Genomic DNA, 25073 nt, shown 5'->3' on the forward strand with positions numbered 1-25073 from the left:
TAGGTGAGAAAATGGAAGTACAGAGAGTTTAAGTAACTACTCAGTTACACAACCAGTAAGTAGTAGGGCCAGGATCTGAACCTAAGGAATCAGATTCCAGAACCATTCATGCTCTAAATGTTGTATCTCATCCTTCAATATCATTACATGAAACCTAAAGCAAAACCTCAGTTTTTAAGATGATTTACCCAGTTTAACTGTCAAACTAGAACATAGTAAAGAACTGAAAATAAGGCAGAAATGGCTATTTAATAACCAAATAGACATTCAGAAGAGATTCAGATCCTAAATAAAGCTCCAAGAGGCCCTCAAACTTTCATTTGGTCCTGCTTATCTAATGGCATACCTAAGTCTAACAAGATATGTCATCCAAATTCTTAATTCTCTATTCGTAAAGTGGATAGGATTTAGTAGACAGCAAACTGACAATAGGACAAAATGACTGATGTTAGTCTACAGGTGGAAAGAGAAAGGCTACTAAAAAGCAAAGAAACCCAAGGACTCAAAAAGAATACACTGGTTAGAGGCCATTTAGGGTAGGACAAATAGCATAAATTACTTCAAAATATACTGAAGGCTTGCCCAAGTTTACTTACTTATTACTAGAGTCACCAAGTTTAAATTAAAACTTCAACTGAAAGTCAGACATTTCACATCTTAGAAAGCCATAAAAATAGTTAAATTGAGGAATTCCAATTTTTATAGAATAGTTATAGTCACCTAAATTCTAATCACAACACACATTCTTCAAAGAAATAAACAAATAGAGCAAACAAAACCACCCATATCTCATCCCATATCTAATGCAAAACTAGGAGATGGAGATTACAAAAAACTTTAAACTTACATGTAAGAGAGATGAGAAATGCCAATTTCAGAAGATCAAGCCCCAGAACTTATGCTGGAGCAGAGAAAATCAGGTGGCAAACGACAGAAAAAGAGGAGAGAGGGAGTGGGAATCTAGGGGTGCTGAAGCACAAGTATCACTCCCAGAAAAATTAAGTCACACTTTTAGTGGGAAATACTAAAAACATATTTCAGATCCAACATTACAGAGGCCAAGCTAATAGAGAATCCAAAAGAGAGGCATAAAAATATGTGGAACCAGGTATAGCAAGCGCAGTAAAGGCACCACTTCTCAGAAAGGAGAAGGATACTTGGAAGAAAAAAATAAATCCAGTAGTATAGATTTTGGCTTCAAAATACCATTCCCCACTAAAAGAAACCAGAGCTCTTTTGAGAAATGTCATATTCCAGGTCTGAGGCACAAAAAGTATAATGTGGACCTAGGATATCTTCTTGTGCCAGAGGACAAAGAAATGCTCAAAAATTGATGGGTGCATGTCAGAAGGACAGAGAAACCAGTGCGAAAAAACTCTCACTGACCAAATTTAGAATGATTTGAGCACCAAAATAGTGATAATACTGGAATACAGGAAATTGAATCGCAAAATAATCCATGATTCCGTACCAATGCACGTAAAGTAAAAAATTAGTTGGACAGGGTGGCATGTGTTTATAGCTCCAAATATTAATACTTGGGAGGCTGAGGTAGGAAGACTGCTTGAGCCCAGGAGGTCAAGGTTGCTATGAGCCATGTTCACGCCACTGCACTCCAGCCTGGGGGACAGGGTGAGACCCTGTCTCAAAAAAAGAAAAAAAAAGATAATAAAAAAGATTCCATATGAATCATGGATTATTTTTTGATTCAATGTGCTGTATTCGAGTATTATCAGAGGGTAAGGCTGGGAGAGATGCTTTTCTTTATAAAAGAATGCCAGCTAAAGTAGAAAAAATGGTAGAACCAAAAAAATCACTATTTTTTAACTATCAATGTAAAAATTAAGTTAGGAAAGGATAAAAGGATGTTGATTTCCTAATAATAAAAAGGTTTGTTGGGAAAAAATACTCATGAAGTCTCAGTATCACTCCACAGATTACTGACAAAGGAAATGGCAGATGAACTGTGAAATCCGGCAGATACCACCTTATCAAGGTGATTACACTTACCACATCACCACAACAGGACAAACTGATAGATGTGCTTCCTAATGCAGTACTCTGAATAAACATCACCTACTTAATATTTTCACCAAAAATGTTTAATGTGAATCAAATTATGTGCAAACAATCAAACAAAAATTGTGGGACACTCCAGGAATAATTGGCCTGGACCCACAGATGCACCGATGTCATTAAAGACAAAAGGCAAGAAAACCATTCTAGATTAAATGAAAAAAAATTTAACTGGATCATGATTTTTTTAAAAAAATGCAAAAAGCACATTACTGAAAACGATGTACAAAACTGAGTATGGAACATTAAAATTTATGGTACAGTTACACATTTCTAGAATATAATAACAGAATATAGCTATATAGAAATGTCCTCATTCTCAGGTGACACATGTTGACATATTTAGTGATGAACTGCCATAATGCATGTATGTACTTTCAACTGTGTTCAGGAGAAAGAAAAAAATGTGCACGTGCGTATACACACACACACACACACACACACACACACACACAGGCATATTACAGAAGAAGAAAAATCAATGCCTTATTTGATTAAATTGCTGTTTGTCAAATTTCTGTTACTTGTAGTCAAAAGCAACTGTGATTAATACACATTCCTCTAACCATTGTTATATTTATTTTTTTTTTAGAGATGGGATTTTCCCATTTTGGCCAGGCTGGTCTCAAACTCCTGGCTCCAAGTGATCTGCCCACCTGGGCCTCTCAAGGTGCTGGGATTACAGGCATGAGTCACTGTGCCTGGTCTTAAACTGCCTTTTTTTTTTTTTTTTCAGACTAAGCTTCGCTCTGTTGCCCAGGTTGGAATGCAATGGCACAATCTAAGCTCACTGTAAACTCTGCCTCCCGGGTTCAAGCGATTCTCCTGCCTCAGTCTCCCAGGTAGCTGGGATTACATGCATGCGCCATCACGCCTGGTAAATTTTTTTTTTTACATTTAGTAGAAACAGGGTTTCAACATGTTGGTCAGGCTGGTCTCGAACTCCTGACCTTGAATGATCCACCCACCTCGGCCTCCCAAAGTGCTGGGATTACACGTGTGAGCCACCGTGCCCAGCCCTAAACTGAATTCTTAATATTGTTTCTTGAATGTGAACAGGTCTATTCTTATATCACTTTTGTAGTGATACCATGAGGATCCTTTATATTTGACTTTCTGGTTTTAAATATTAATAGAATACTTCATCCACTATGATATACATACAGGTCCCTTCTCTAGTTTTAAGATACGAAGATTATACCAGAAGAAAAGATAAACACATGAAAACATAAAAGAACTGTTTATGATCTGTTTGTTACCAAATACGTATTTTTGGTATTTATTGAAGTCAAACAAAACGGAAATTATCTTATGATGTGACGAGCAGAAAAATTTAGCTATTTTGAATCAAAGTCTGTGATCTCTTTGTTTAACTGCAATTCTCAAAATTCTAAGAACTAAAGAAACAACCCTGAATAAAGTAAAAGCAGAAAAGCTACTGGATCTTGAAATAGAATAGGGTGGTACCTTTCATTTCATTTTTTGTCTATATACAATATAGACAACACAAGTTAATTTTTTGTAAAATGCTTTTCTAGAGAAGTTTCTGAACATCATAGACCGTTATATCACATTAATTCAATGTTCTCATGTAACTTGGTTCCTGTAAATATAAGAACAGAAAATAGTTCGTTTTTCAGTATAAACTATATTACAAATTGTTTTTTAGTATAAACTATATTACACAGGATATTATTATAGTACAAATATAGTACACAGGATGTATATTATAGTACAAATTGGTTTTCAGTATAAACTATATTACACAGGAAAGGTTAAGACAATTATATGATACTTTGTACTTTAATTTTATAAAAATTATCTTGTATGAATAAAATCAGAAAGATGGCTGACTAGAGGTGCCCGATGCGTGCCCTTGCCCCCTAAAAAGGGACCCAAACACAGAATTAACAACTACAATTCAACTGGAGTGTCTGAGGGAGAGCACTGAAGTGCTGCAAGGGAGTGGCAAGATCCCTGTGGAGCACAAAAGCAGGATGAAAAGAGGTGCAAGGCACCCTGCCTCTGCTGTCCCATCTCCCCAGTGAGACTGGCTGGGAGCCAGGAGGGACTTCTTACAGGGTAATGGTAAGCACAGGGCCCCATCCACAGAAACTTGCAGTCCTCACTGCAGGAGAATCCCACAGTCCTTACAAGCCTTGAGCTGTTTGGAGAGCTACCTGGAATTTACAAAGCTACATTACTCCACAGTAGGAGCTCGTGTTATGTACTCCCCACCCTTGCATAACCTAAGCTGCTACAGCATAGCACCTTCTTGAAACCAGAGACACTGCTGGAGGGTGTCCTGCTCTGGGGGCCAGTAGCCACTGTGTCTCTCTAGCTTTGAGGTTCTACCATCATTCCATAAAGACCACATGAAGGACTGCAATGCAATGACTCCAGTTACTGAGAGCCTGGGCCCAGGGACAGTCATGACTCTGGTACTGCATAATGGGGAAGCCAAGCCCAGGCTGGCCAAACCACCACATGCCTGTGCCCCCAGCTGCAGAAACAGCATAGCAGCCCACCCCCGGTACGCCCTTCCCCAAGCTAGCCAAACCATTGTGAGCTCACATCCCAGCCAGAGAAACAGCAGACCACCCCCAGGGGGCATGCCACCAAACTGGCCTAATCATTATGTGTCCATACCCCCAACTGAGGACACAGTCTGGTGGAACCACCCTAGGCGGACATACTCCACAAACCAGCCAAACTGCCCCACCCCTGCAGCCCTAGCTGGATAAACAGCCTGGTGGCTCTTTCCTCAGTGAGCCAGACCCTGAGCAGCCAAACCACAACATGTCTGCACCCTAAGTCTGATAAACAGCCCAGAGAGCCAGTCCCTGAGCTGACCAACCAGCTGCACACCAGCACCCACAGCCTGAGAAGCAGCCTAGCAGACCTGCCCTCAGTGACCCAATCTCCAAGCCAGCTGACTATGTGTACATGCATACCACTGGCCCAACAACCAGCCTGGTGAGCCCATCTCTGGCAAAGTCATACCACCACCACCACCGCACACTTCCACAGCCTAGGCCATTGAGGAAGTTGCAAACATTACTAATATGGGTTACAGCTGAGGAAACTGTACAGAGACCACACTACTGTGCTCACTCAGAACCAAAGCCAATGCACTCCACCCATCAGACACCATAAGACCCATCTAAAGGAATAGGTCTTTCCCTGTGAAAGCTACTTCATCAAATTAGAAGAGGCAACTATTCCACCAGATGAGCAGATATCAATATAGGGACACAAGAAACATGAAAAAAAAAAACACGACACCCTCAAAGGAACACATTAATTCTCCAACAGCAGACTCCACAAAAAGAAAGAAATTTATAAAATGCCAGAAAAAGAATTCAAAATAACCTTAAGAAAGTCAACAAGATAGAAGACAATGCAGATAACCCAATAATTCATTAGCTAAATGAGAAAGTCAACAGAGAGAAACATCATAAAAAAGAACCAAACAGAAATCTTACAGCTGAGGAATTCAGAGAATAAGAAAAAATAAAATCAAGCCTTCCCCAGACTATATCAAGCAGAAGAACTTCTGAACTTAAAGACTAAGTCTTCTGAAATAACCCAAAGCAAAGAAAAAAGTATTTAAAAGAATGAAGAAAACCGATTGAATTTATGGGACACCATTAAGCGAACAAATATTCACATTATGAGAATTCCAGGAAAAGAAAATATGGAAAAGGCATAGAAAACCTACTTAATGAAATAATAGCTGAAAACCCCCCAAGTCTTGAGAGACAGAAGGACATCCAGATGCAGGAAGCACAGAAGTTCTCAAATAAATTCAGCCCAAAAAGGTCCTCTCCAAGGCACTTATAGTCAAATTTTCAAAAGTCAAAGACAACAAGAAAATTCTACAAACAAGAAAAAATCATCAAGTCACATAAAAGGGAATGGCCATTAGACTAACAGCAGATTTCTCAGCAGAAACTTTAACAGGCTGAGAAAATGGGATGATATATTTAGTGCTGAAAGGAAAAAAACAAACAAACAAACAAATAAAAACCTGCCAGCCAGGATGTAGGATACGCAGTAAAGCTATCCTTTAGAAATGAAGTTTTCCCAAACAAGCAAAAATTAAGGGAATTCCATCACCACTCAACAAGCCCTACAAGAAATACTTAAAGGAGTTACTACATGGCTTCACGCTGAATTCTACCAAATTTTTAAAAAAGACTAACACCAATTCTTCTCAACCTATTCCAAAAAATTAAAGGGAAAGGAACTATTACAAGTTCATTACATAACGCCAGTATGACCCTGAAACAAAAACCAGACAAGGACACACAAACACACAAAAAAAGAAAATTACAAGCCAACATCCCTGATGAACATATAGATTCAAAAATCCTCAAAAAAAATACTAGCAAACTGAATCCAAGAACACATTAAAAAGATTATACAGCATGATCAAGTGAAATTTATCCCAGGGATACAATGATGGTTCAAACATACACAAATCAATAAATGTGATACATCACATCAACAGAATTAAGGACAAAAACCATATGATCTCAAGAGATTCAGAAAAAGTATTCGATATAATTCAACATCCCTTCATGATAAACACTCAACAAATCAGGTATAGAAGAAACATACCTCAACACAATAAAGGGTATATACGACAAACCCACAGCTAACATCATATGGAAAAGGGAAAAGATGAAACCTTTTCTTCTAAGAATTGGAACAAGCTAAGGATGCCCCACTACTACCACTCTTATTAAATATAGTACTATTAGTCCTAGCCAGAGCAATTAGGTAAGAAAAAAAAAATCAGCCAGGCATGGTGGCTCACACCTGTAATCCCAGCACTTTGGGAGGCCAAGGCAGGTGAATCACAAGGTCAGGAGTTCAAGACCAGCCTGGCCAAGATGGTGAAACCCCATCTCTACTAAAAATACAAAAATTAGCTGGGCATGGTGGTGGGTGCCTGTAATCCCAGCTACTGGGGAGACTGAGGCAGAGAATTGCTTGAACCCGGGAGATGGAGGTTGCAGTGAGCCGAGATCATGCCACTGCACTCCAGCACTCTGTCTCAAAAAAAAAAAAAAAAAAAAAAAATAAAGAGCATCTAAATGGAAAGGAGGAAGCAGAATCGTCCCTGCTTGTAGATAACATGATCTCACATCTAGAAAAACCTAAAGACTCCACCAAAAGAACTCTTAAAACTGATAAACAAATTCAATAAACTTACAGGATACTTTAACTTAAAACAATATGGGGCTTAGGAAAACCAACCTTGACTCCCCCAAAACTTAACTACCAATAGCCTACTGTTGACTGGAAGCCTTAATCAATTATAAATAATTGCTTAACACATATTTTGCATGTTATATGTATTTTACAGTGTATTCTTATAATAAAGTAAGCTAGAGAAAAGAGAATGTTTTAAGAAAATCATAAGGGAGAGAAAATATATGTACTATTCATTAAGTGGAAGTGGATCATCATTCAGATCTTCATCTTCATTGTCTTCACCTTGAGTAGGCTGAGGAGGAGGAGGAGGAGGAATAGGAGGAGCTGCTCATGCTGTCTCAGGGTGGCAAAGGTGTAAAAGGTAAAGGAGGTAGAAGGAAAGGCAAGAAAGGCAGACATACTTGGTGTTTTATGAAAATACATGATAACTTGCCTAACTTTTTTGCTTTCCATTTCTTTAAAAAAAAAAAAGTTTTTATACATTTCCAATCCTATTCTACCATTTGTTTAGTTTCAGGGTCTGTATCATAGAAAGGTCCATGTTGTAAAAGAAAAGCAGTGTTGAATAAACATAACCCTTCTGCCAGAGTGTTTAGTGTCGGTTTGTTTACTGGCACTGCTGCTTCTACATCATCTTCCTCATTTCTGGCACTGGTTCAGAAGCATTTGTCTCCATCAAGTTGTCTTCTGTTAATTAGTGTTTATTAGCTCTTGAATTTCTCCAATATCTATACCTTGAAATCCTTTACCCCCGACTTTTTGGCCATATCCACAATCTCTTTCATAATTTATTTGATTGGCTTTGTCGTAAACTCTGTGAAGTCATGCACATCATCTGGACAGTTTTCTTCAGCAAGAATTCACTGCTTCAGGCTTGATGGCTTTCATGACTTTTTCTGTAACAACAATGGTATCTTCAATGGTGTAATCCTTCCGGACTCATGATGTTCTCTCTAGGGAGGTTCTCTTCCATAACCCTGACAATCTTTTCCATAGAGTACTGTGTATAATGAGCCTTAAAAGTCCTTATGACTCCCTCATCTAGTGGCTGAATTAGAGATGTTGTGTTTGGGGGAAAGTAGACCACCTCAGCACCTTCATTACTGAACTCATGGGGCTCTGGGTGGCCAGAGGCATTGTTCAAAAGAATTCTAAAAGGCGGTCTCTTACTGGCAAGGTACTTCCTGACTTCAAGGACAAAGCATTGATAGAACCAATTCAGAAAAAGGATTTTCATGCCTAGACTTTCTCTTTGTACAACCAAAAGAATGGCAGCTGGTGGTTATCTTTTCCCTCTAAGGCTCAGGGGTTAGCATCTTTGTAGATAAGGGCAGTACTAATCATAAACCCAACTGCATTTGCACAAAACAGTAGAACTGCCTATCCTTTCCTGCCTTAAATCCCAGTGCTCACTTCTCTTCCTTACTAATAACTGTCCTTTGTGGCTTTTTTTTTTTTTCCCCAGAGTAAGGCACTTTGATCCACATTTAAAAACCTGTTCAGACAGACATCCTTTCTCCTCAATGATTATCTTAATGACATCTGGGAATACATCTGCTGCTGCCTGGGCAGCAGAAACTGCATTTTCTGTTACCTTGACATTTTAAAAGCCAAACATCTTTTTAAAATTATTAAACCATTCTTTGCTGGCATTAAATTCTCCAGCTTTAGATCTTTTACCCTCTTTTTGCTTTAGGTTGCCATATGATGACTTTGCTTTTTCTTGAATCATATTAGAGTCTATAGGTATGTTTTTCTTATAGCAAGCCTGTATCCACATAAAAATTGCATTTTCAGTACAAGATAAAAAGGTGTTTTACAAAAAGTGCAAGGTTTTCCCACCTGCTGGCATAGCTGCAGTGAAAGCTTCATGAATTTCCTTTTCTTTTTTTTACAGTCATCCATACGCTGTATTCATTTATTTTGAAATGGCAGGCAACACAGCTGCAGACCTTAATCTATTATATGTATCAAGGAATTCAACTTCTTGTAATTTTTCTCTGCTTTTTTTTTTTTTCTGCCATTATTTTTCTCCGCTTTTTGGGAGAACTTCCAGCATCACTAGTGGTATTATTTCATATAGGTCCCATGGTCCCATGGTGTGTTAATCAAGGTTTACGATATTGCACTAAACACAATAGAAAAATAGAAGACTCACGAGAGATCCCCCCCCTTTTTTTTCTAAAGACATTGATATAGTATAGTTTGGCTGTGTCCCGACCCAAATCACACCTTGTACTGTAATAATCCCACATGTCAAGGGTAGGACCAGGTGGAGATAACTGAATCAGGGGGTGGTTTCTCCCATACTGTTCTCAGAGTAGTAAATAAGTCTCACCCCTGCACAAGCTCTCTTGCCTGATGCCATGTAAGATGTCTGACTTTGCTCCCCATTCACCGTCCGCCAAGATTATGAGGCCTCCTCAGCCATATGGAACTGTGAGTCAATTAAGCTTCTTTCCTTTACAAATTACCCAGTTTTGGGTATGTCTTTATTAGCAGTGTGAGAAAAGACTAATACAGACAGGGTCTCAAACTGTCACTCAGGCTGGAGTATAATGGTGCAATCATGGCTCACTGCTGCCTCAATCTCACAGGCTCAAGTGAGGTTCCCATCTCAGCCTCCAAGTAGCTGGGATTACAGGCATGCACCACCATGCTCAGCTAATTTTTTGTTTTTTTTAATTTACTTTTTGTAGAGATGGAGTCCCATTATGTTGTCCAGGCTGATCTTGAACTCCAGGCTCAAGCAGTCCTTTGGGAGTCCTTCAGCCTCCCAAAGTGCTAGGATTACAGGCATGAACCAACACACCCAGCTGAGATCCATTTTTATTATGATACACAATTTACTGGAGAGTTGAACTGCTTATGCTGAGATGATTCACATCACATGTTGTTGTAAGCAGATACCTGCAACAGTAGAGCTCACCAAAACAGCAACAAGAAGTGGCCAGAAATTATTACAGAAGTACAGTATGTACTACAGTGAATTTTATGCTTTACATTTGTCTACATTTCTCTCAACTGCAAATGGCACTATGTACACTCTGTGTTTGTGTGTATATGTTTTGATAAATTTTACCTTTTTACAATAGATTTGAATATATTTTATGGTAGTAAATGATAAGCTAGACAACAACCTACATATATTTCATTTATTCATTACGTATCTTCTTAATTTTTCAATGTTTTTTAAATATAGAGTTTGTGAGTTTTTTCAAATTGTCACAAATCTCCAAAAACTTTTCCAATATATTTGTTGAATCTGCATAGAAGTGGACCTATGCAGTTCAAAACCCACGTTGTTCAGGGTTAACTGTATTCACAAAATTGTGCAACCATCACTTCTATTTCCAGGATGTATTCATCACTCCAAAAGGAAACCTCATACCCATTAGGACTTTGGGTTTTAAGTGTGACAGTAAGCCACTGGAAGGTTGCACTGAAAATACTATTTAGAATATTAATAACAAAATTTATAATATTAATGAAAAATCAGTGGTAACTATTGCACAATACATATACTGAGTAAAATATATATACCTATGTACACAGATTCAATACATGAAAGAACTACATTGAATGTTTACAGTGCTTATGTCTTGGTAATTGACTTCGAAGTGCTTATTTTGTCTTCCTGCTTACTTGATTTTGGTGAAATTCCTACTTTTTTTTTTTTTTTTTTTTTGAGTCTCACTCTGTTGCCCAGGCTGGAGTGCAATGGCACAATCTCAGCTCACTGCAACCTCTGCCTCCCGGGTTCAAACGATTTTCCTGCCTCCGCCTCCCAAGTAGCTGGGATTACAGGTGTGCACCACTACACCCAGCTAATTTCCGTATTTTTAGTAGAAATGGGCTTTCATCATGTTGATCGGGCTGGTCTCGAACTCCTGACCTCAGGTGATCCGCCCGCCTCGGCCTCCCAAAGTGCTGGGATTACAGGTGAAAGTCCTACATTTTCTACACTGAGTATATAATCTTGCAAAATTGGGAAAGAGCATAATACATATAAAAAAAATTACTTTACACAATACTTCACAATTTACAGTACTTTCCCAAAAGACTATCTAGTTTGCTGTATCAACAACAGACAAAAAAAGACAAATTCAAATTTTCATGGTAGAGAAAAACAGAAAGTCATCTAGTATAGGGTTTGAGCCAGTATTATGGTGAAATGCACAAACCTAAAAAACAAAAAACAAAAAAACAAAAAAAGCATGGGATCTATTTTATACATAATTTTATTAGATTATTTCCTCCCACTTTTGTGGAGCAGAGGGTAAGTTAAAAAAAATTATATATATATATATCTATAGAAAGACTCAAACTGAATCCAGACTGGTTACTATAAAGAAGTCTACAAATCATAAAATTTTCTTATCTAGAGATCTTCCCAGTGCCAAGTCCAGCATGCATTCCAGAGCTCAGTTATCTATGCTGAGACTCTGCCATAATATTTGATGAGAGGTCAGTCTTATTCCTCAATAGAGCAAAAGTAGTTGATATAAGATGTTTAACATTATTGTATCTGGAATGTACCAAAGTCCAACTTCTGATGTTAAGAAGGGGCAAGTATGAAGAAATAGACTTGATTTTGCCCAGAGACTCTCCATATACACTTCAATTCAGAAATCAAGTTCTCTTTAAAAGGTTAATATATTTGAGGTGAAATGTTCTTTGGAACTTGTGAATATGCTTTCCCATAAGAATAATGGTATAAATGGTAGGTTATCAGGCAACCTCACAGACACCTGTCTAATTCACAATACTGATTAATATGGATCATTTAGATTTTAAAAAGTAAATCCAGTGGTTTTTGAGCTCGAATTCAAGGCTGCTGAATTGTTAGCCAATATGATGAAATTGTGCTGACTATCAAGATGTCACTGAAATTTCAACTCATCCTACCTGTTTGGCTTGCAATGCTGCTTACACAGTGAATGCTGCACAAGTGTGAGAACATCATCATTAATAGATGATGACAGAGGCAACGCAGTAAGTAAAGACATAAAGAGAGCTTAAGAAGACAAAAGTGGGTTTAAAGCACCACTTGGGACTGGAAAATTAACGTGTCTAAGTAGTTATTTTGCTTATTCAGTTCAGTTCAGCAGACATTTCTTAAAGACCCATTGTGTGCCAAGTACTCTACTTAGTGTGTCTAGAAGTGGTTTTTAACTCTGGCTTTGCAGTAGAATCATCTTCAGAGCTTTTAAAAATACAGATACCCACCCGGGAGCGGAGGCTCACGTGTGTAATCTCAGCACTTTGGGAGGCTGAGGTGGGGAGATCACCTAAGGTCAGGAGTTCGAGACCAGCCTGATCAACATGGAGAAACCCTGTCTCTACTAAAAATACAAAATCAGCCGGACATGGTGGCACATGCCTGTAATCCCAGCTACTTGGGAGGCTGAGGTAGGAGAATCTCTTGAACCCAGAAGGCGGAGGTTGTGGTGAGCCAAGATCACACCATTGAACTCCAGCCTGGGCAACGAGAAAAAAAGTCCATCTCAAAAAAACACATATACCCAGACACTACCTACAGAATCAAATTACCAAAGAAAGGAACTCATACAAAAGTATGAAGACATGTGAGAAGATAGCTTATTCATGATAAGTAGTAAATGGGGGATGACAATTTGAAGGCATTAATTCAGGGGAAGATATATATAATTGTAAAATATAGTCTTTGTCCCTGTTGCCTGGCATAACCACTAAAATCCTCAGAATCTCCCCAGTGATGTCTTTTTGTATACTAATGAGTTAAGTGACAGCCAGCAGCCCCTAGATAGCTTCAGAGTGGGAGCCAGTCACTGGAAAGACCAAGGTGTGATTAGAGAATTGGGACTTTCAGCCCCAAGCCCCAGCCTCCTCTAGGGAGATGAGAGGTGCTGAAGGGTTAGCTGATCACTAATGGCCAACGGTTTAATCAATCAAGACTAAATAATGATGACTCCATAAAAACCCAAAGGGGACAGGGTTAGGAAAGCTTCCAAACAGGTGAACATGTAGAGGTTTCTGGAGGGTGACACACTTGTTGAGGGCATGGAAGCTCAGTACCCCTTTCCATAGCTTGCCCTATGCATCTCCTCATCTGTATCCTTTGTCATATCCTTTATAACAAACCAGTTCTAGGAGCTGCTCTAGCAAATTAATAGAGTCCAAGGAAAGGGCCATGGGATCCCCAGTTTACAGCCAGTGGTTCAGAAGCACAGGTAAAACAACTTGGGGCTTGTAATTGGCATCAGAAGTGGGGGGAAATCTTGGGAACTGAGCCCTCAACCTGTAGGAGCTGATGCTATCTCCAGATAGATGGTGTCAGAATTAAATTGAATTAGAGGACACCCAGTTGATGTCTGCTGCAAAAGTGACTGCTTGCTCATTGGTAGGGGGAAATCACCACATATTCAATGACACAGGAGTCATCTGTGTTGACTGTTGTATTTTTGTCCACTCAGAATATATATATGAAAAGTTATTTATCTCACATCTATTAGAATGATCAAAATTTAAAACACTGATAACACCAAATGTTGATAAGGATGTCCAGCGACAAGAACTGTCATTCATTGCTAGTGGGAATGCAAATAGTATAGCTGCTCTGGAAGACAGTTTGGCAGTTTCTTACAACACTAAACATACTATTACTATACAACTTTACTATCCAATCCAGCAACTGTGCTCCTTAGTATTTACCTAAATGAGCTGAAAACCTATGTCCACACAAAAATCTGCACCCAAATGTTTGTAATTGTATTATTCATGACCACTAAAACTTGAAAGCAACCAAGATGACCTTTAGTAGGTGAATGGATAAACCGAAAATGGAATATTATTCATCATTAAAAAGAAATGAGCTATGAAGCCATGAAAAGACGTGGAGGAACCTTAAATACATATTACTAAGTGAAATCTGAAAAGGTTATGTACTATATGACTAGAACTCTATGACATTCTGAAAAAGGCAAAACTATGGAGAAAGTAAGAGTCCAGTAGTTGCCAGGAGTCCCAGGGAGCCTCTGGGGGATGAATAGGCAGAGCACAGAAAATTTTAGGGCAGTGGAACAATTCTGTGTTACACTGCAATGGTAGATACATGGCATTATACATTTGTCAAAACCCACAGGATGTGCAATACCAAGATTAACTCCAGTGTAAACTATGAACTTTGGGTGATAATGACATGTCAATGTGGATTCATCAATTGCAACAAACATACCACACTATGCAGAATGTTGATGGTGGGGGAAGCTGTACATGTAAGAGGACAGAGAGTATATGGGAACTCTCTGTACTTTCCACTCAGTTTTGCTGTGAACCTAAAACTGCTCCATAAAATAAAGTCTACTTTAAAAACTAATATATTAAAAAACAATGTTTGTAAAAGTTAAACGAGATCATTGACGTAATGTGATCATCCCACAAGCCTGGTCAACACTTACCCAATTATCCAACACGCCACATCTTAGAGCCTTAAACCACACAAGCCCTTCCTTACCCCACCCACTCTTCACCTACCAAAATTCTAACTGTCCCAACACACCACAGTCAAACTCAACATGCAACCAAGTTCATGAAGCTTTCTTTCCCTGATCCCACCTCTTAACTTCAGGTTCCTTCTTATACTTCTCTGTACCCTGTGACATCATTCTGTCTAGCTTGAGGACTAAGCTCTGATTTTTTTTTTTTTTAATCTTGCCTAAATTCCTTTCTAAGGGGTCTGGGAGGTCATGCCCTACAAACTATAGATTATCATCAGATGAGTTTTATTTAACCCTGTATAACGTGACTTACTTTCCAGTCTGACTCAGGCATAACAAGGAAGAAAATCAAAATGTTTTACCCTAAAATATATTTCTTTGCCATACCTTGGAATTGCCCTGCAAAGTCTCTTGTGGGAAAAATCCACATTCTACATGGAATCCCTTTTCCCCCTTGTTTCCCTTCCTTCCTTTCCAGATCCAGGAGATAATCAATTAAGAGCCAGGAACCCTTTCCTGTCTGATAAGAAACATTTTGCAACCTGCTATCTCTAAAGTCTGCGATCTGAGAGCTCTGCACAATAAAACTTGGTCTCCATAAGCCTTTATCTTAACCTGCACATTTCCTTTGATCTCAGGTCTTCAGATAAACTCAACCAATTGTTAACCAGAAAATGTTTAAATTTACCTATAGCCTGGAAGCCCCTGCTTTGGGTTGGCCCGCCTTTCTGAACCAAACCAATGTATTTCTTAAATGTATTTGATTGATGTCTCATGCCTCCCTAAAATATATAAAAACCAAGCTGTACCCTGACCACCTTGGGAACATGTTCTCAGGACCTCCTGAGGGCTGTGTCATGGGCCATGGTCACTCATATTTGGCTCAGAATAAATCTCTGGAAATATTTTATAGAATTTAACTCTTCATCAACAGACTCATAGTATTTAAACAAAACTTTTAATAAAATGTGACCTTTTAAAAATCGAGGATTATATCTAAAAATTCAAATTTCTTACTATTCTTAAAAAAACAGTATGACAGTTATCAAGTGGGAATAAGGGAAAGTAGCAGGGATTGCACAGAGACCCTCTCCTTGTGGCCTTCCCAACACTGAGGCAGAACTGTTGTCATTTATCAATGTCCCTATGTTGTTTCTTCTTCCCTCCCACTTCGCTCACTCCAAGTGTCAGCCTGGCTCCAGTCCCCGTGTGAGGCTGTAACCTTGTTTAGTTATTAATACTTGTTTATTTGTCTCTCAAACCTACAAAACTGTAAGTTTCTTGAGAGCAAGGACTTGTTTCTCATTCATCTTTATTTCTCCTATACTCCCTCCCATCCAACCATAGTACTTATTTATCAACTATTTCCTGAATTTAGCGAATTATCCATCAACAAAATAGGAAAAATGTTAAAACTTAATTCATTGTGAATGTTACTCCTTAAGATCTAGCAGTTGGTAGGACTGCATCTTTACTATATTTAAATTCACTTCAAAACTCAATGATAACCCTTTTTCATATCTAAGTCACAAATAGGCTCTTTTTGAGGGTAGAGTGAATGAGAGGCTGAGATGCAGAAATGGAAGGAAGAAGAAATCATGTGTTGAAGGCCTACTATGTGCTAGGTACTGGTTGTAGGCTAAATAATAAAATGAGGGAAGGGCAAATCTAGAAATAAAGGAAGTGTCAGGGAAGAAACCTACGTTGGAGGGGGTAGGAACAGCATTCCAAGACAGCCAGGAGGATTCTGCAACAAGCAGTTCCCCAGTACAGAGCTGCCAGGTCAGGGGATAGTTACTTTGTGTAAACTTTGTAGAACATTTACAACATTCTTAGAAGTGGTGAACTGATGCCACCTGAAGAGTCTATACTGAAGCCTATGACCTTCCCTGTTCCCCCAACTGGGGACTCTTCTCTTTTTAATCAAAGCAGTCAATTTAATTACATCTACATTGAGAAAGTCTCACTAGATATCCCTAGAAGGGAAATCGATCATAAGGAAATGTGTCATATAATCCCTGCTGTCAAAACAAAAGAAGAAAAATCTGAAATCAAAAATAGTAGATTTCATTTAAGAGTGTAACAGCTTGAATTAAAAATCATAAAGCAAATACTTTGGCCTAACAGTGCTTGACATGTTGTTCTATAAAACCCTTTAAAATAAAATTTTCTTAAGATAATGGTAGATTCACATGTAGTTGAAAGATATAATATAGAAATATCTCTTGTACCATTTATCCAGTTTCCCCCAATGGTAACATCTTACAAAACTACAGTACAATACATCAACCTAAGATATTGATACTGACACAGTCCAGACAAAGCACATTTCTGTCACCACAAATATCCCTCACGTTGCTATTTTATAGCCATATCCATTCCCATCTGCCCTCCTGCCTAATTTTTTAACCTTTGGCAACCACTAATCTGTTCTCCATTTTTGAAATTTTGCAATCTGCAATTTCAATAATGTTATATAAATAGAATTACACAATATGTAATCTTTTGGATTGGCTGTTTTAACTTAAGTTCTCTGAAGATAAATCCTGCTGTAAAACCATCTAACTGATGCCAATCATGAAGCAGAATCAAAATCTAGTAAACAAAGAGCTGGGGTTCTCTGATGACTCACGTGAAAGCAAAGGGCACAAGAAAGATTAAATTTCATTGTCCTTTGTTTGTGACAGGTTTCTCTGTGTTTTCCTACCACGGTAAAAATATAAAAATATTCTCATTGTCAAACTGTTTTACTACCAAGACTATTTTACACAGTGGGATTATAAACTTTTATGTTTGTGTGGCCATCAAGGTTTGTGAAGCTTGTCTCAGAAAAACGTGCCCAATTAAGAAAGTTCAAAATCATCCTTATTTATATTAATCATTTCCAATGTATACCAATTTACAATGAACTTACTGAGTTTTCCACTTAGAACTCAGTCTTCGCTCTCTCACAAAACAAAAATAAGTCTCACTGGAATTCCTGTTGTTGGAAACAGGGGCCCTTATGTTGTGTTTTAACCACTGCGGAGAAGAATCGAGTGCATCTGTCAGCTCCAAAATCGAAAAAACTACAAGGTGATTTGTTTGTTCTCCAAATTTTTCCTTTAACACACTTAGGATGTCATTCATAAGCACTTCTGATACCTGCCAACCTTGGCAACAGAATCTCATCCCTGAATGTTATTTTAAAAGGAAAAGCAAGATCTTGACCAGATAATTGCCCAGCTTTCACTCCCTATCATTTTAAAAAACAGATACCAAATAGGCTCATCTCACATTAGCAAGTCGACAACACAAAGAACAAGCTACAAATAATGAAAGGGTATGCAATCTGTTGCCAAGTTTCTACAACACGGCCCTAAAATTCATCCATCTTTTAACCAGACCCAGGTACTCTACTGGTGACAATGTCTTAAGCAAGTCAAAACTCATTAGTCACCAGACACATGATTACTAGATGAAACACATACTCTAAGTTTCTAACCTACGAATTTAAAAGAAAAACAGAAAAATAAAGCCTCCAGTTCCTTCCAGTGTTTGTAAGGCTAATAAACGACGAAAAAAAAATTGAAATGATGTTAAACATATAAATAATCACTTGTCAGTTAAAAAAAAGAACAGCAATTGAATATCTACTGTCTCAATAACCGTACTACATGCACATGTGTATGTACACAACACACAACACACACACACACGCCTTTAGGACCAATTTCCATAACACAATCTTAAACTACCACTCCTTTCCCTGCTCCCAGAAGGGACCTAAGGCAAGTACCAATGGTTCCATTTAGACTCTGGAAGTCAATCAGGATAACAGTAAACACTCCTCACTCTTTGGTGTTAGCTCACTGACACAGGTGTCTCCCAGTCCCAAGAGAAAACTCCTAGCGGGCAGGGACCCATGTTCCATTCATCTTTGTATGCCCCACAGTGCTAGAATCTGCAAAATGTTCTACACAGTGAGCACTAAAAAGAAATGCTGAATGTTAAAGAAAAAAATTAAAAACTAGATGTACTTAAGAAGAGCTCTATAGAATTCTGGAATGCAATATGCAAATGTTCTCATTCCTAAACCTCCCAAAGAAGGTAGAGAATATTTAGTTTTGTGGCATTGTGTCCAAAAGCTTATGCATGGACCTTAAATAACGTATGTATGGCTCAATTTTCTCATCTGAACAATGAGGATAATAAAAATACCTGACAGTTAAAGATGTTGGTATAGATAATGTCTCCTTAGACCAATGACTCGAACGCTATACACATTCCTTATTAAGGATTAGCTACTCATTTTACTGGAAATAATAAATAATACAAATAAATAAATAAGGTCCACACAGCTCTGCAAAGGAGACCAAAGCTTAAATTAGCCTAGAAGACATAATATCACGGTTTGGCAAACTTTTCTGTAAAGGGCCAGAGACTACCGTAAATATTTTAGGCTTTACAGGACAAGCCACAATACCCTGAACCCTTGCAGCAATATTCTCCCGGAAAATTTGGTAGGTTTTTTGTTTATATTTTACATTTTAGAATTTAAGAATCATTCTTAGTTCACGGGGCCATACAAACATAGGCTGGATTTGGCCCCCAGACTCTAGTTTGCCAAACCCCGGAAAAGATAATAATGGTAATACAGTCAGTGTTTTTAAAGCAACATAAAGAAATGTTTGTGAATTGCTTAAAGGTAACTGAAAAACTTGCGGCCCCAAACTTATAAAATCCAGACCGGCGGACCAGCGCGGTGGGGAATAGGGCTAGGACTAGGGCCGGTCTTCAGGAGCCGGAGCGGACCTCCACGGCTTTCGGGGTCCGCCGAGCCCCCGCCCACACTTACTCCCAGCAGCGGCCCGCGGCCGATCACAGTCTCCCCGGGCGCCAGGGCCACCCGGGGACCGCCGTCCCGCGGCTGCAGCTCGAAGCCCCCGGGCATGGCGGGCAAGGATTAGGCCCCTTCGCCAGGAGACTGGCCCCTCCGCTGTTTCCGCGGGGAAAGCCCAGCACTTGGGAAAAACAGCGGGGGAGGGCAGCAAAGGCTACCCGCGCCTGCGCCGGTCCTGTCAGAGCCCAGCCCCAGCGCAGTTTCCCGAGTCCCGTCCCTCCACGCCTACTGATGACGCAATCGGGGATTCCCCAGTCACGCCGCCTCAAAATTATTGTTTAAAAACCCCGGCTTATTCCCCACCACCCTTTTCACCTCCCTCCCTTCTTGGAGGACGCCGGGCCTTGTAGTCCTGGCGCCTTTCTTCCCTTCCTTTCCCGAGCTAAGACGCCCTGGAAAAAACTACCAATCCCCAAAGGCACTACGCGCCCCCTCTCGGCGCCTGCGCGAGTTCCGAGTCAGCAGGGTGGGGCTTAGGTGGGCGGGAAGAGAAGAGCTATGGGGAAAGATTCGAATTCCGGAGGATTTAAATCGCGGGAGGAGAAGCCATCGCGGCCCAGTAGGTAGGAGGATCTTCCATTCCCGTTGGCTTAGATGTCTACGCTCCCGGGGACGCGGCCCTGACGCAAGCTCAGCCTTCCCTCCGCGGCCTGGAGCCGCAGTGACAGCGCTGACGGTTGTTGTTGTCACTTGTCAGTGCTCCGTGTTCTTGGCTTCCAGCAGCTGCAACCCGCGCAGGACACAAGGAAGGTGGCTCAGATGGGACGTGGGGTGATTAGCCCTGACCCGCGGGATGTGGGCTGAGTGGGGCTCCCCGCCCCACCTTATGCGCTGCCTCCAATCTATCCCTCCGAGTGATAGTTGAAAGGGAGACGAGCTTTTACCTCACTTGAGAGAGAATTCAGCAAAGCTCGATTCATAAAGGAGAAAGGGCAGAAGAGGGGTCGTTTCCAGGCATCCAGGCGAACCTGGACGTAGAAGAAAGATTCCTAGTGGGATTTTAGAACCTCGCCAAGGCATCCCCTGCTGTGAAATTCAAAAACCTTCATTCCCGTTGCAGGAATTCCACAAGGGGAGGCATTTTATTCTCCCAGTAAGATCCTGGGAGAAGTGGATAAACACACCGTAACGTTTAAATACACTGTAACGTTTTCCTAATGTGAGATTCTTTTCAAGAACCTTGTGGTTTGGCTTTGGTTTGTATTGGTGGTGGGAGGGGCCAAGGTGCATGGCAAAAACTTGCTCTTGACTCACTCGTTTTTACCAGTTTGCTTTCTTACTTCCCCAAACCCTCAAGAGGAAGACCTCTGTTGAACACAGACTACAGTTCCAGCCACCACAGCTAATCTGGATCATGAATAGGAACCACCGTGGTCTTGTGAAGTCCAGAAACATAGCTGAGTAGCTCGTCTAGAAAAGAGATTTGTGTTCAGCTGAGTTAAAAGAAGTATTTAGCTGTATCTCAAACCCCTCCTCTTGCACATCCAACCCCCGTTATAAAAGGAAGTGCAAAATGGAATAAACTGATTTTAAGTGAATACCAGCTGTCTTTATATACAAAAGTAACTCAAGGGTGGTGATGTACCCAGTCATGCTTTCAACTGATTTGGGAAGCCTACACCATTCACCTTAGGTAAATTAGCTGAAGCTGAGCTTTATATCTGGGCTTCAAATAGTCACATACTATACCTAGCTGAGTTCTCAACATTGTTTATAGTTGTCACTCACTGTTGCTTGATGTCTTCAGTGACTGTTACCCTTAGCTCGTAATTAACTATGCATATAGGATAGCTTCAAGGGGCCATTTCTTAAAACACCACTCTTATGACTGAGTTGAATATTTAAGACTTTGTTTCATAATCCAGATCTCATCTTCTTGTCCATTTCAGATAGTATTTGTGTCAAATGTAAGCACCTACCTACCCATTAGATACAAGTAATAAAATTCTTATACAACTAGAAGTCCATCTAGTTTGTGATTAAGCCACAAATTGCAAATTAATGATGAGGCATCAGTTCCTATATACAACAAGTATTCAGGAGTTTAATAGGATTGACTCATACATATTTTCAAAGGCACGAAAGTACCGGGTGTGGTGGCTCCTACCTGTCATCCTAGCACTCTGGGAGGCTGAGGCAGAAGGATTGGTTGAGGACAAGAGTTCGAGACCAGCCTGGGCAACATAGCAAAAACCATTTCTCCAAAAAACAGTTTTTGGTTTTGTGTTTGTTTGTTTAAAAAAAAATGAGGGGATGCTGAGTCAAGAGAATCGCTTGAGGCTGGAGGTTGAGGCTGCAGTGAGCTATGATGACACAGCTGCACTCCAACCTGGGTAAGAGTGAAGCTAATATGTTGAGGTGCCTCCCAGGTGCATTTCAGATGTAGGAAGACTAGGTGTTTTACACACTATCACTGTTAATCCTTGCAAGAACTTTCAGGAAAGGGGCAGCATTGGTCCATTTTACAGACTGAGAAGCAAAAGTCAAGAAAGAGTTCTGAAATTATACCCAAAAAGCATCTGACTCAAAGTAGGATTTCTACTCCTATTTGGAGACTGAGCATGTTTAAATCTTGCCTTTTAGGTTACATATGAGGATAATTTACTAAAACATTAAGCTATGCATAAAAACTCCAAGAGAAACAGTAATTCAAGAGTTTCTCACACAGAAGTGAACTCTGTGGATGCTGAGAAGGAAAAAAATGAGAGTGAAAACAACTTTGTTGAACTGCTGCCTCAAGAACTCACTTTTAAAATTTTCAGTCAGCTGGACATTCGGAGTTTATGCAGGGCTTCATTGACATGCAGGAGCTGGAATTACACCATAAGAAACAGTGACTCTTTATGGAAACCTCACTGCATGACTGTAAGAGCTGTGTGCCGAAGAGAAATAGATGATGATCTAGAAAGTGGTTATTCCTGGAGGGTAAGTTTAATCTTTGCGATCTGCAGTGTTGTTGACGGTGTTATGATAGCAGGTTTGAGTCAGTTCTAACTTATGCTTGGAGGAGACAGAATTGCATATGCAGAATAACACAGACAGTGTGTTGACTTTTGGAAATGAGTTGAGCCTTTTCCTGCTAACCACACTCTTTCCATACTATCTTTCATTTATCCTTTTGCATTTTTTAAATTCTAAATTAGGGAATTTTCCCCTATTAACCAGAAGGGAATTAGCTCCTTCTTTTCACTTCACCTTATCCCAAACCCCCAGTAAACTGTATGGCGCACTCTGTATAAATACACATATACATACACACACATACACAGACACATAAATTTATTAAAATATGTGTATATCAATGTAAATACTTACTCTTTTTTTCAGCCCTGTCAATCTGTTTCTCTTGCTTTAAACACATTCACTAACCAACCGCCTACTACAGTCTTTTTTAATGGTGATTTACCTCTTTCAGGTAATACTGCTGAGGAATTACCAGAAGAGTAAAGTGAAACACGAATGGCTAAGTGGCAGATACAGCAACATTTGTTCTCCCATTAGCCTACCAGAAAAAACCATGTACCCAATGGATGCAGATACATGGGGGGAAATTCTAGAAGCAGAACTGGAAAGATAAGGAGGAAAAAAAATCACAAATAAATCTCAGGTCTTTGAAAATTTAAAACTCAAATGAGTCTTAGGTTGCAAAAGCTATATCTTTATCCATTCATTTTGTTGTTGTTGACCTTTTTAAAAGAAAGTGAAATGGAAATATTATAAAAGTAAAGCTTTATTTTTGTTTTGCACTTTAGTAAAATTTTTCTGCTTTTATTGTAATGTGGAAAAATCATGAAATGTTATTTTTATAAGAAATAATATACTGATACAGTGATTTCCAAATATAATGTTTCATGTATTTGTGTTAATATATTCGTAATACTAAATGAAAGAGTGATTTGTATGTTCAGCTTAATGATAATTCAAAATTTCAGGAAGCCACTTGAAACTGACTTAAAGATTCATTAAGTGGTGGATATAACTAGGCTCATGGGAAGACTAGCTAAGTGAAATTAATAGCAATACATTTAAATTAATACATTGGCATTTTAATGACTTTAACATTTCTATTTCAGTGGAATCAGATTGAAATATCAAATAGTGAAACTATGTTAAATGTGTTAAGCCTGTGGTTTAGTTTTAAGTTAATGTCATCTTAGGGCTAAAGCTTGTCCAATTGAGATTCCCATTACTTTTATATAAACCTGGAATGGCTCTCAGGAGCTGAAAGTATGTGGAAAGTTTCCAGAACACTTAACTACCATCAGAATGCCACACTAGCCTGGTAAAACTCTCTTTCTGACAGCCTTATAGCACCATCTAGTGTGCTATTCTTAGATACCAAGACAAAGTTTTCTCCATATTAAAAACTATTATTCTAAAGAATCCTTAACACTTGTCTTTGTTAAAGTTTATAACTTTTTAGGAACCTTTATTTTAATTTTTTAAAACTTTTGTTTCTGTTTTTTCATAAAACAGATGATATACTACTCACTATAACAAATTGTTTATTCTGAATCTGTGGTTACCACCATAGTAAAAAGTGTCTACAAAACGCTTTAGTTAGTGTGGGGTTTTCTTCTTAAAAACTGTTCTCTATAGCATTAAATATAAGAATCCAGGAAACCAATATTTAACAAATAGGCAAATATTAGAAAGATGCCCCATTATATGCAAATTCCCTATGTTGAATAGAGCAGTAGATAATTAATTGTCTCCTACTATCTTCTTAGAGTTGGAAGATTCCTTGAAAATCAGGCAGTCAAGTCTCCAGGACTATTCAGTAATTTTCTCAACAGGAACACTGTCAGTCAGCCAGCCCAAGTTCAAATCCTGTACTTCTACTAATAGCGTATATGTTATGTCACAGAACAGTCCAGTTGTAGTCTAGCCTTGAACTGAAGACCACCTCTCTGTAATGTTTGCCTTCTAGTCCCACTTCCACCCTCTAGAACCGGGCTGATTCAGTCCTTCCTCTCTATGATTGCCTGATATTTGAAGACTGCTAGCCTGTCTCTTCCTAGGTCTTCTCTCCAATTCCACTGATGATTATAGAGTATAATTTCTAGACCCAACAACATTCTGTTCTGCCCATTTACTCTTAACAAAAGAAAGGGGCTGTGTGCCATGGCTCATGCCTGATATCCAATCACTTTGGGAGGCCAAGGTGGGTGGATCACCCGAGGTCAGAAGTTCAAGACCAGCCTGGTCAACACGGTGAAACCCGTCTCTACTAAATATACAAAAATTAGCCCGGCGTGGTGGTGGGCGCCTGTAATCCCAGCTACTTGGGAGGCTGAGGCAGGAGAATCGCTTGAACCTGGGAGGCAGAGGTTGCAGTGAGCCAAGATCACGCCATTGCGCTCCAGCCTGAGCAACAAGAGTGAAACTTCATCTCAAAAAAAAAAAGAAAGAAA

At 39.3% G+C, this 25073-nt stretch overlaps 2 protein-coding genes across 6 annotated transcripts in view; one reads left to right on the forward strand and one right to left on the reverse strand.

Moving 5' to 3' along the window:
- The window catches only part of APLF (aprataxin and PNKP like factor), a 96236-nt gene extending 76397 nt beyond the window's left edge, over positions 1 to 19839 (reverse strand). For all 4 annotated transcript variants that reach the window (XM_074011631.1, XM_005575702.5, XM_005575701.4 and 1 more), the window contains exon 1: positions 19615 to 19839. Coding sequence is in view for 3 of the 4 variants with exons in the window: in XM_005575702.5 (XP_005575759.2) it covers positions 19615 to 19710 (96 nt within the window). In the remaining variant the exon portion in view is untranslated. The remainder of the gene's footprint in view (positions 1 to 19614) is intronic.
- A 268-nt stretch (positions 19840 to 20107) lies between these two features.
- Positions 20108 to 25073, forward strand: FBXO48 (F-box protein 48). 2 transcript variants are annotated; one of them, XM_005575703.5, is made up of 3 exons: positions 20108 to 20222; positions 22243 to 22584; positions 23075 to 25073. In XM_005575703.5, exons 2-3 carry the CDS (start codon positions 22279 to 22281, stop codon positions 23234 to 23236), a joined length of 468 nt encoding a protein of 155 aa, XP_005575760.1. In that variant the 5' UTR covers positions 20108 to 20222; positions 22243 to 22278; the 3' UTR covers positions 23237 to 25073. The 2 variants fall into 2 exon arrangements, with proteins under 2 accessions (XP_005575760.1, XP_065383083.1); XM_065527011.2 differs by lacking the exon at positions 20108 to 20222 and adding an exon at positions 20320 to 20409.

The sequence above is a fragment of the Macaca fascicularis genome, chromosome 13 (assembly GCF_037993035.2).
Source record: "Macaca fascicularis isolate 582-1 chromosome 13, T2T-MFA8v1.1".
NCBI lineage: Eukaryota > Metazoa > Chordata > Mammalia > Primates > Cercopithecidae > Macaca > Macaca fascicularis.

Coding starts and splice junctions, on each gene's coding strand:
- FBXO48 (XM_005575703.5), top strand. CDS start 22,279: ATGCATAAAAACTCCAAGAGAAACAGTAATTCAAGAGTTTCTCACACA. Junction 22,585..23,074: donor AAAGTGGTTATTCCTGGAGG/GTAAGTTTAATC, acceptor TACCTCTTTCAG/GTAATACTGCTGAGGAATTA.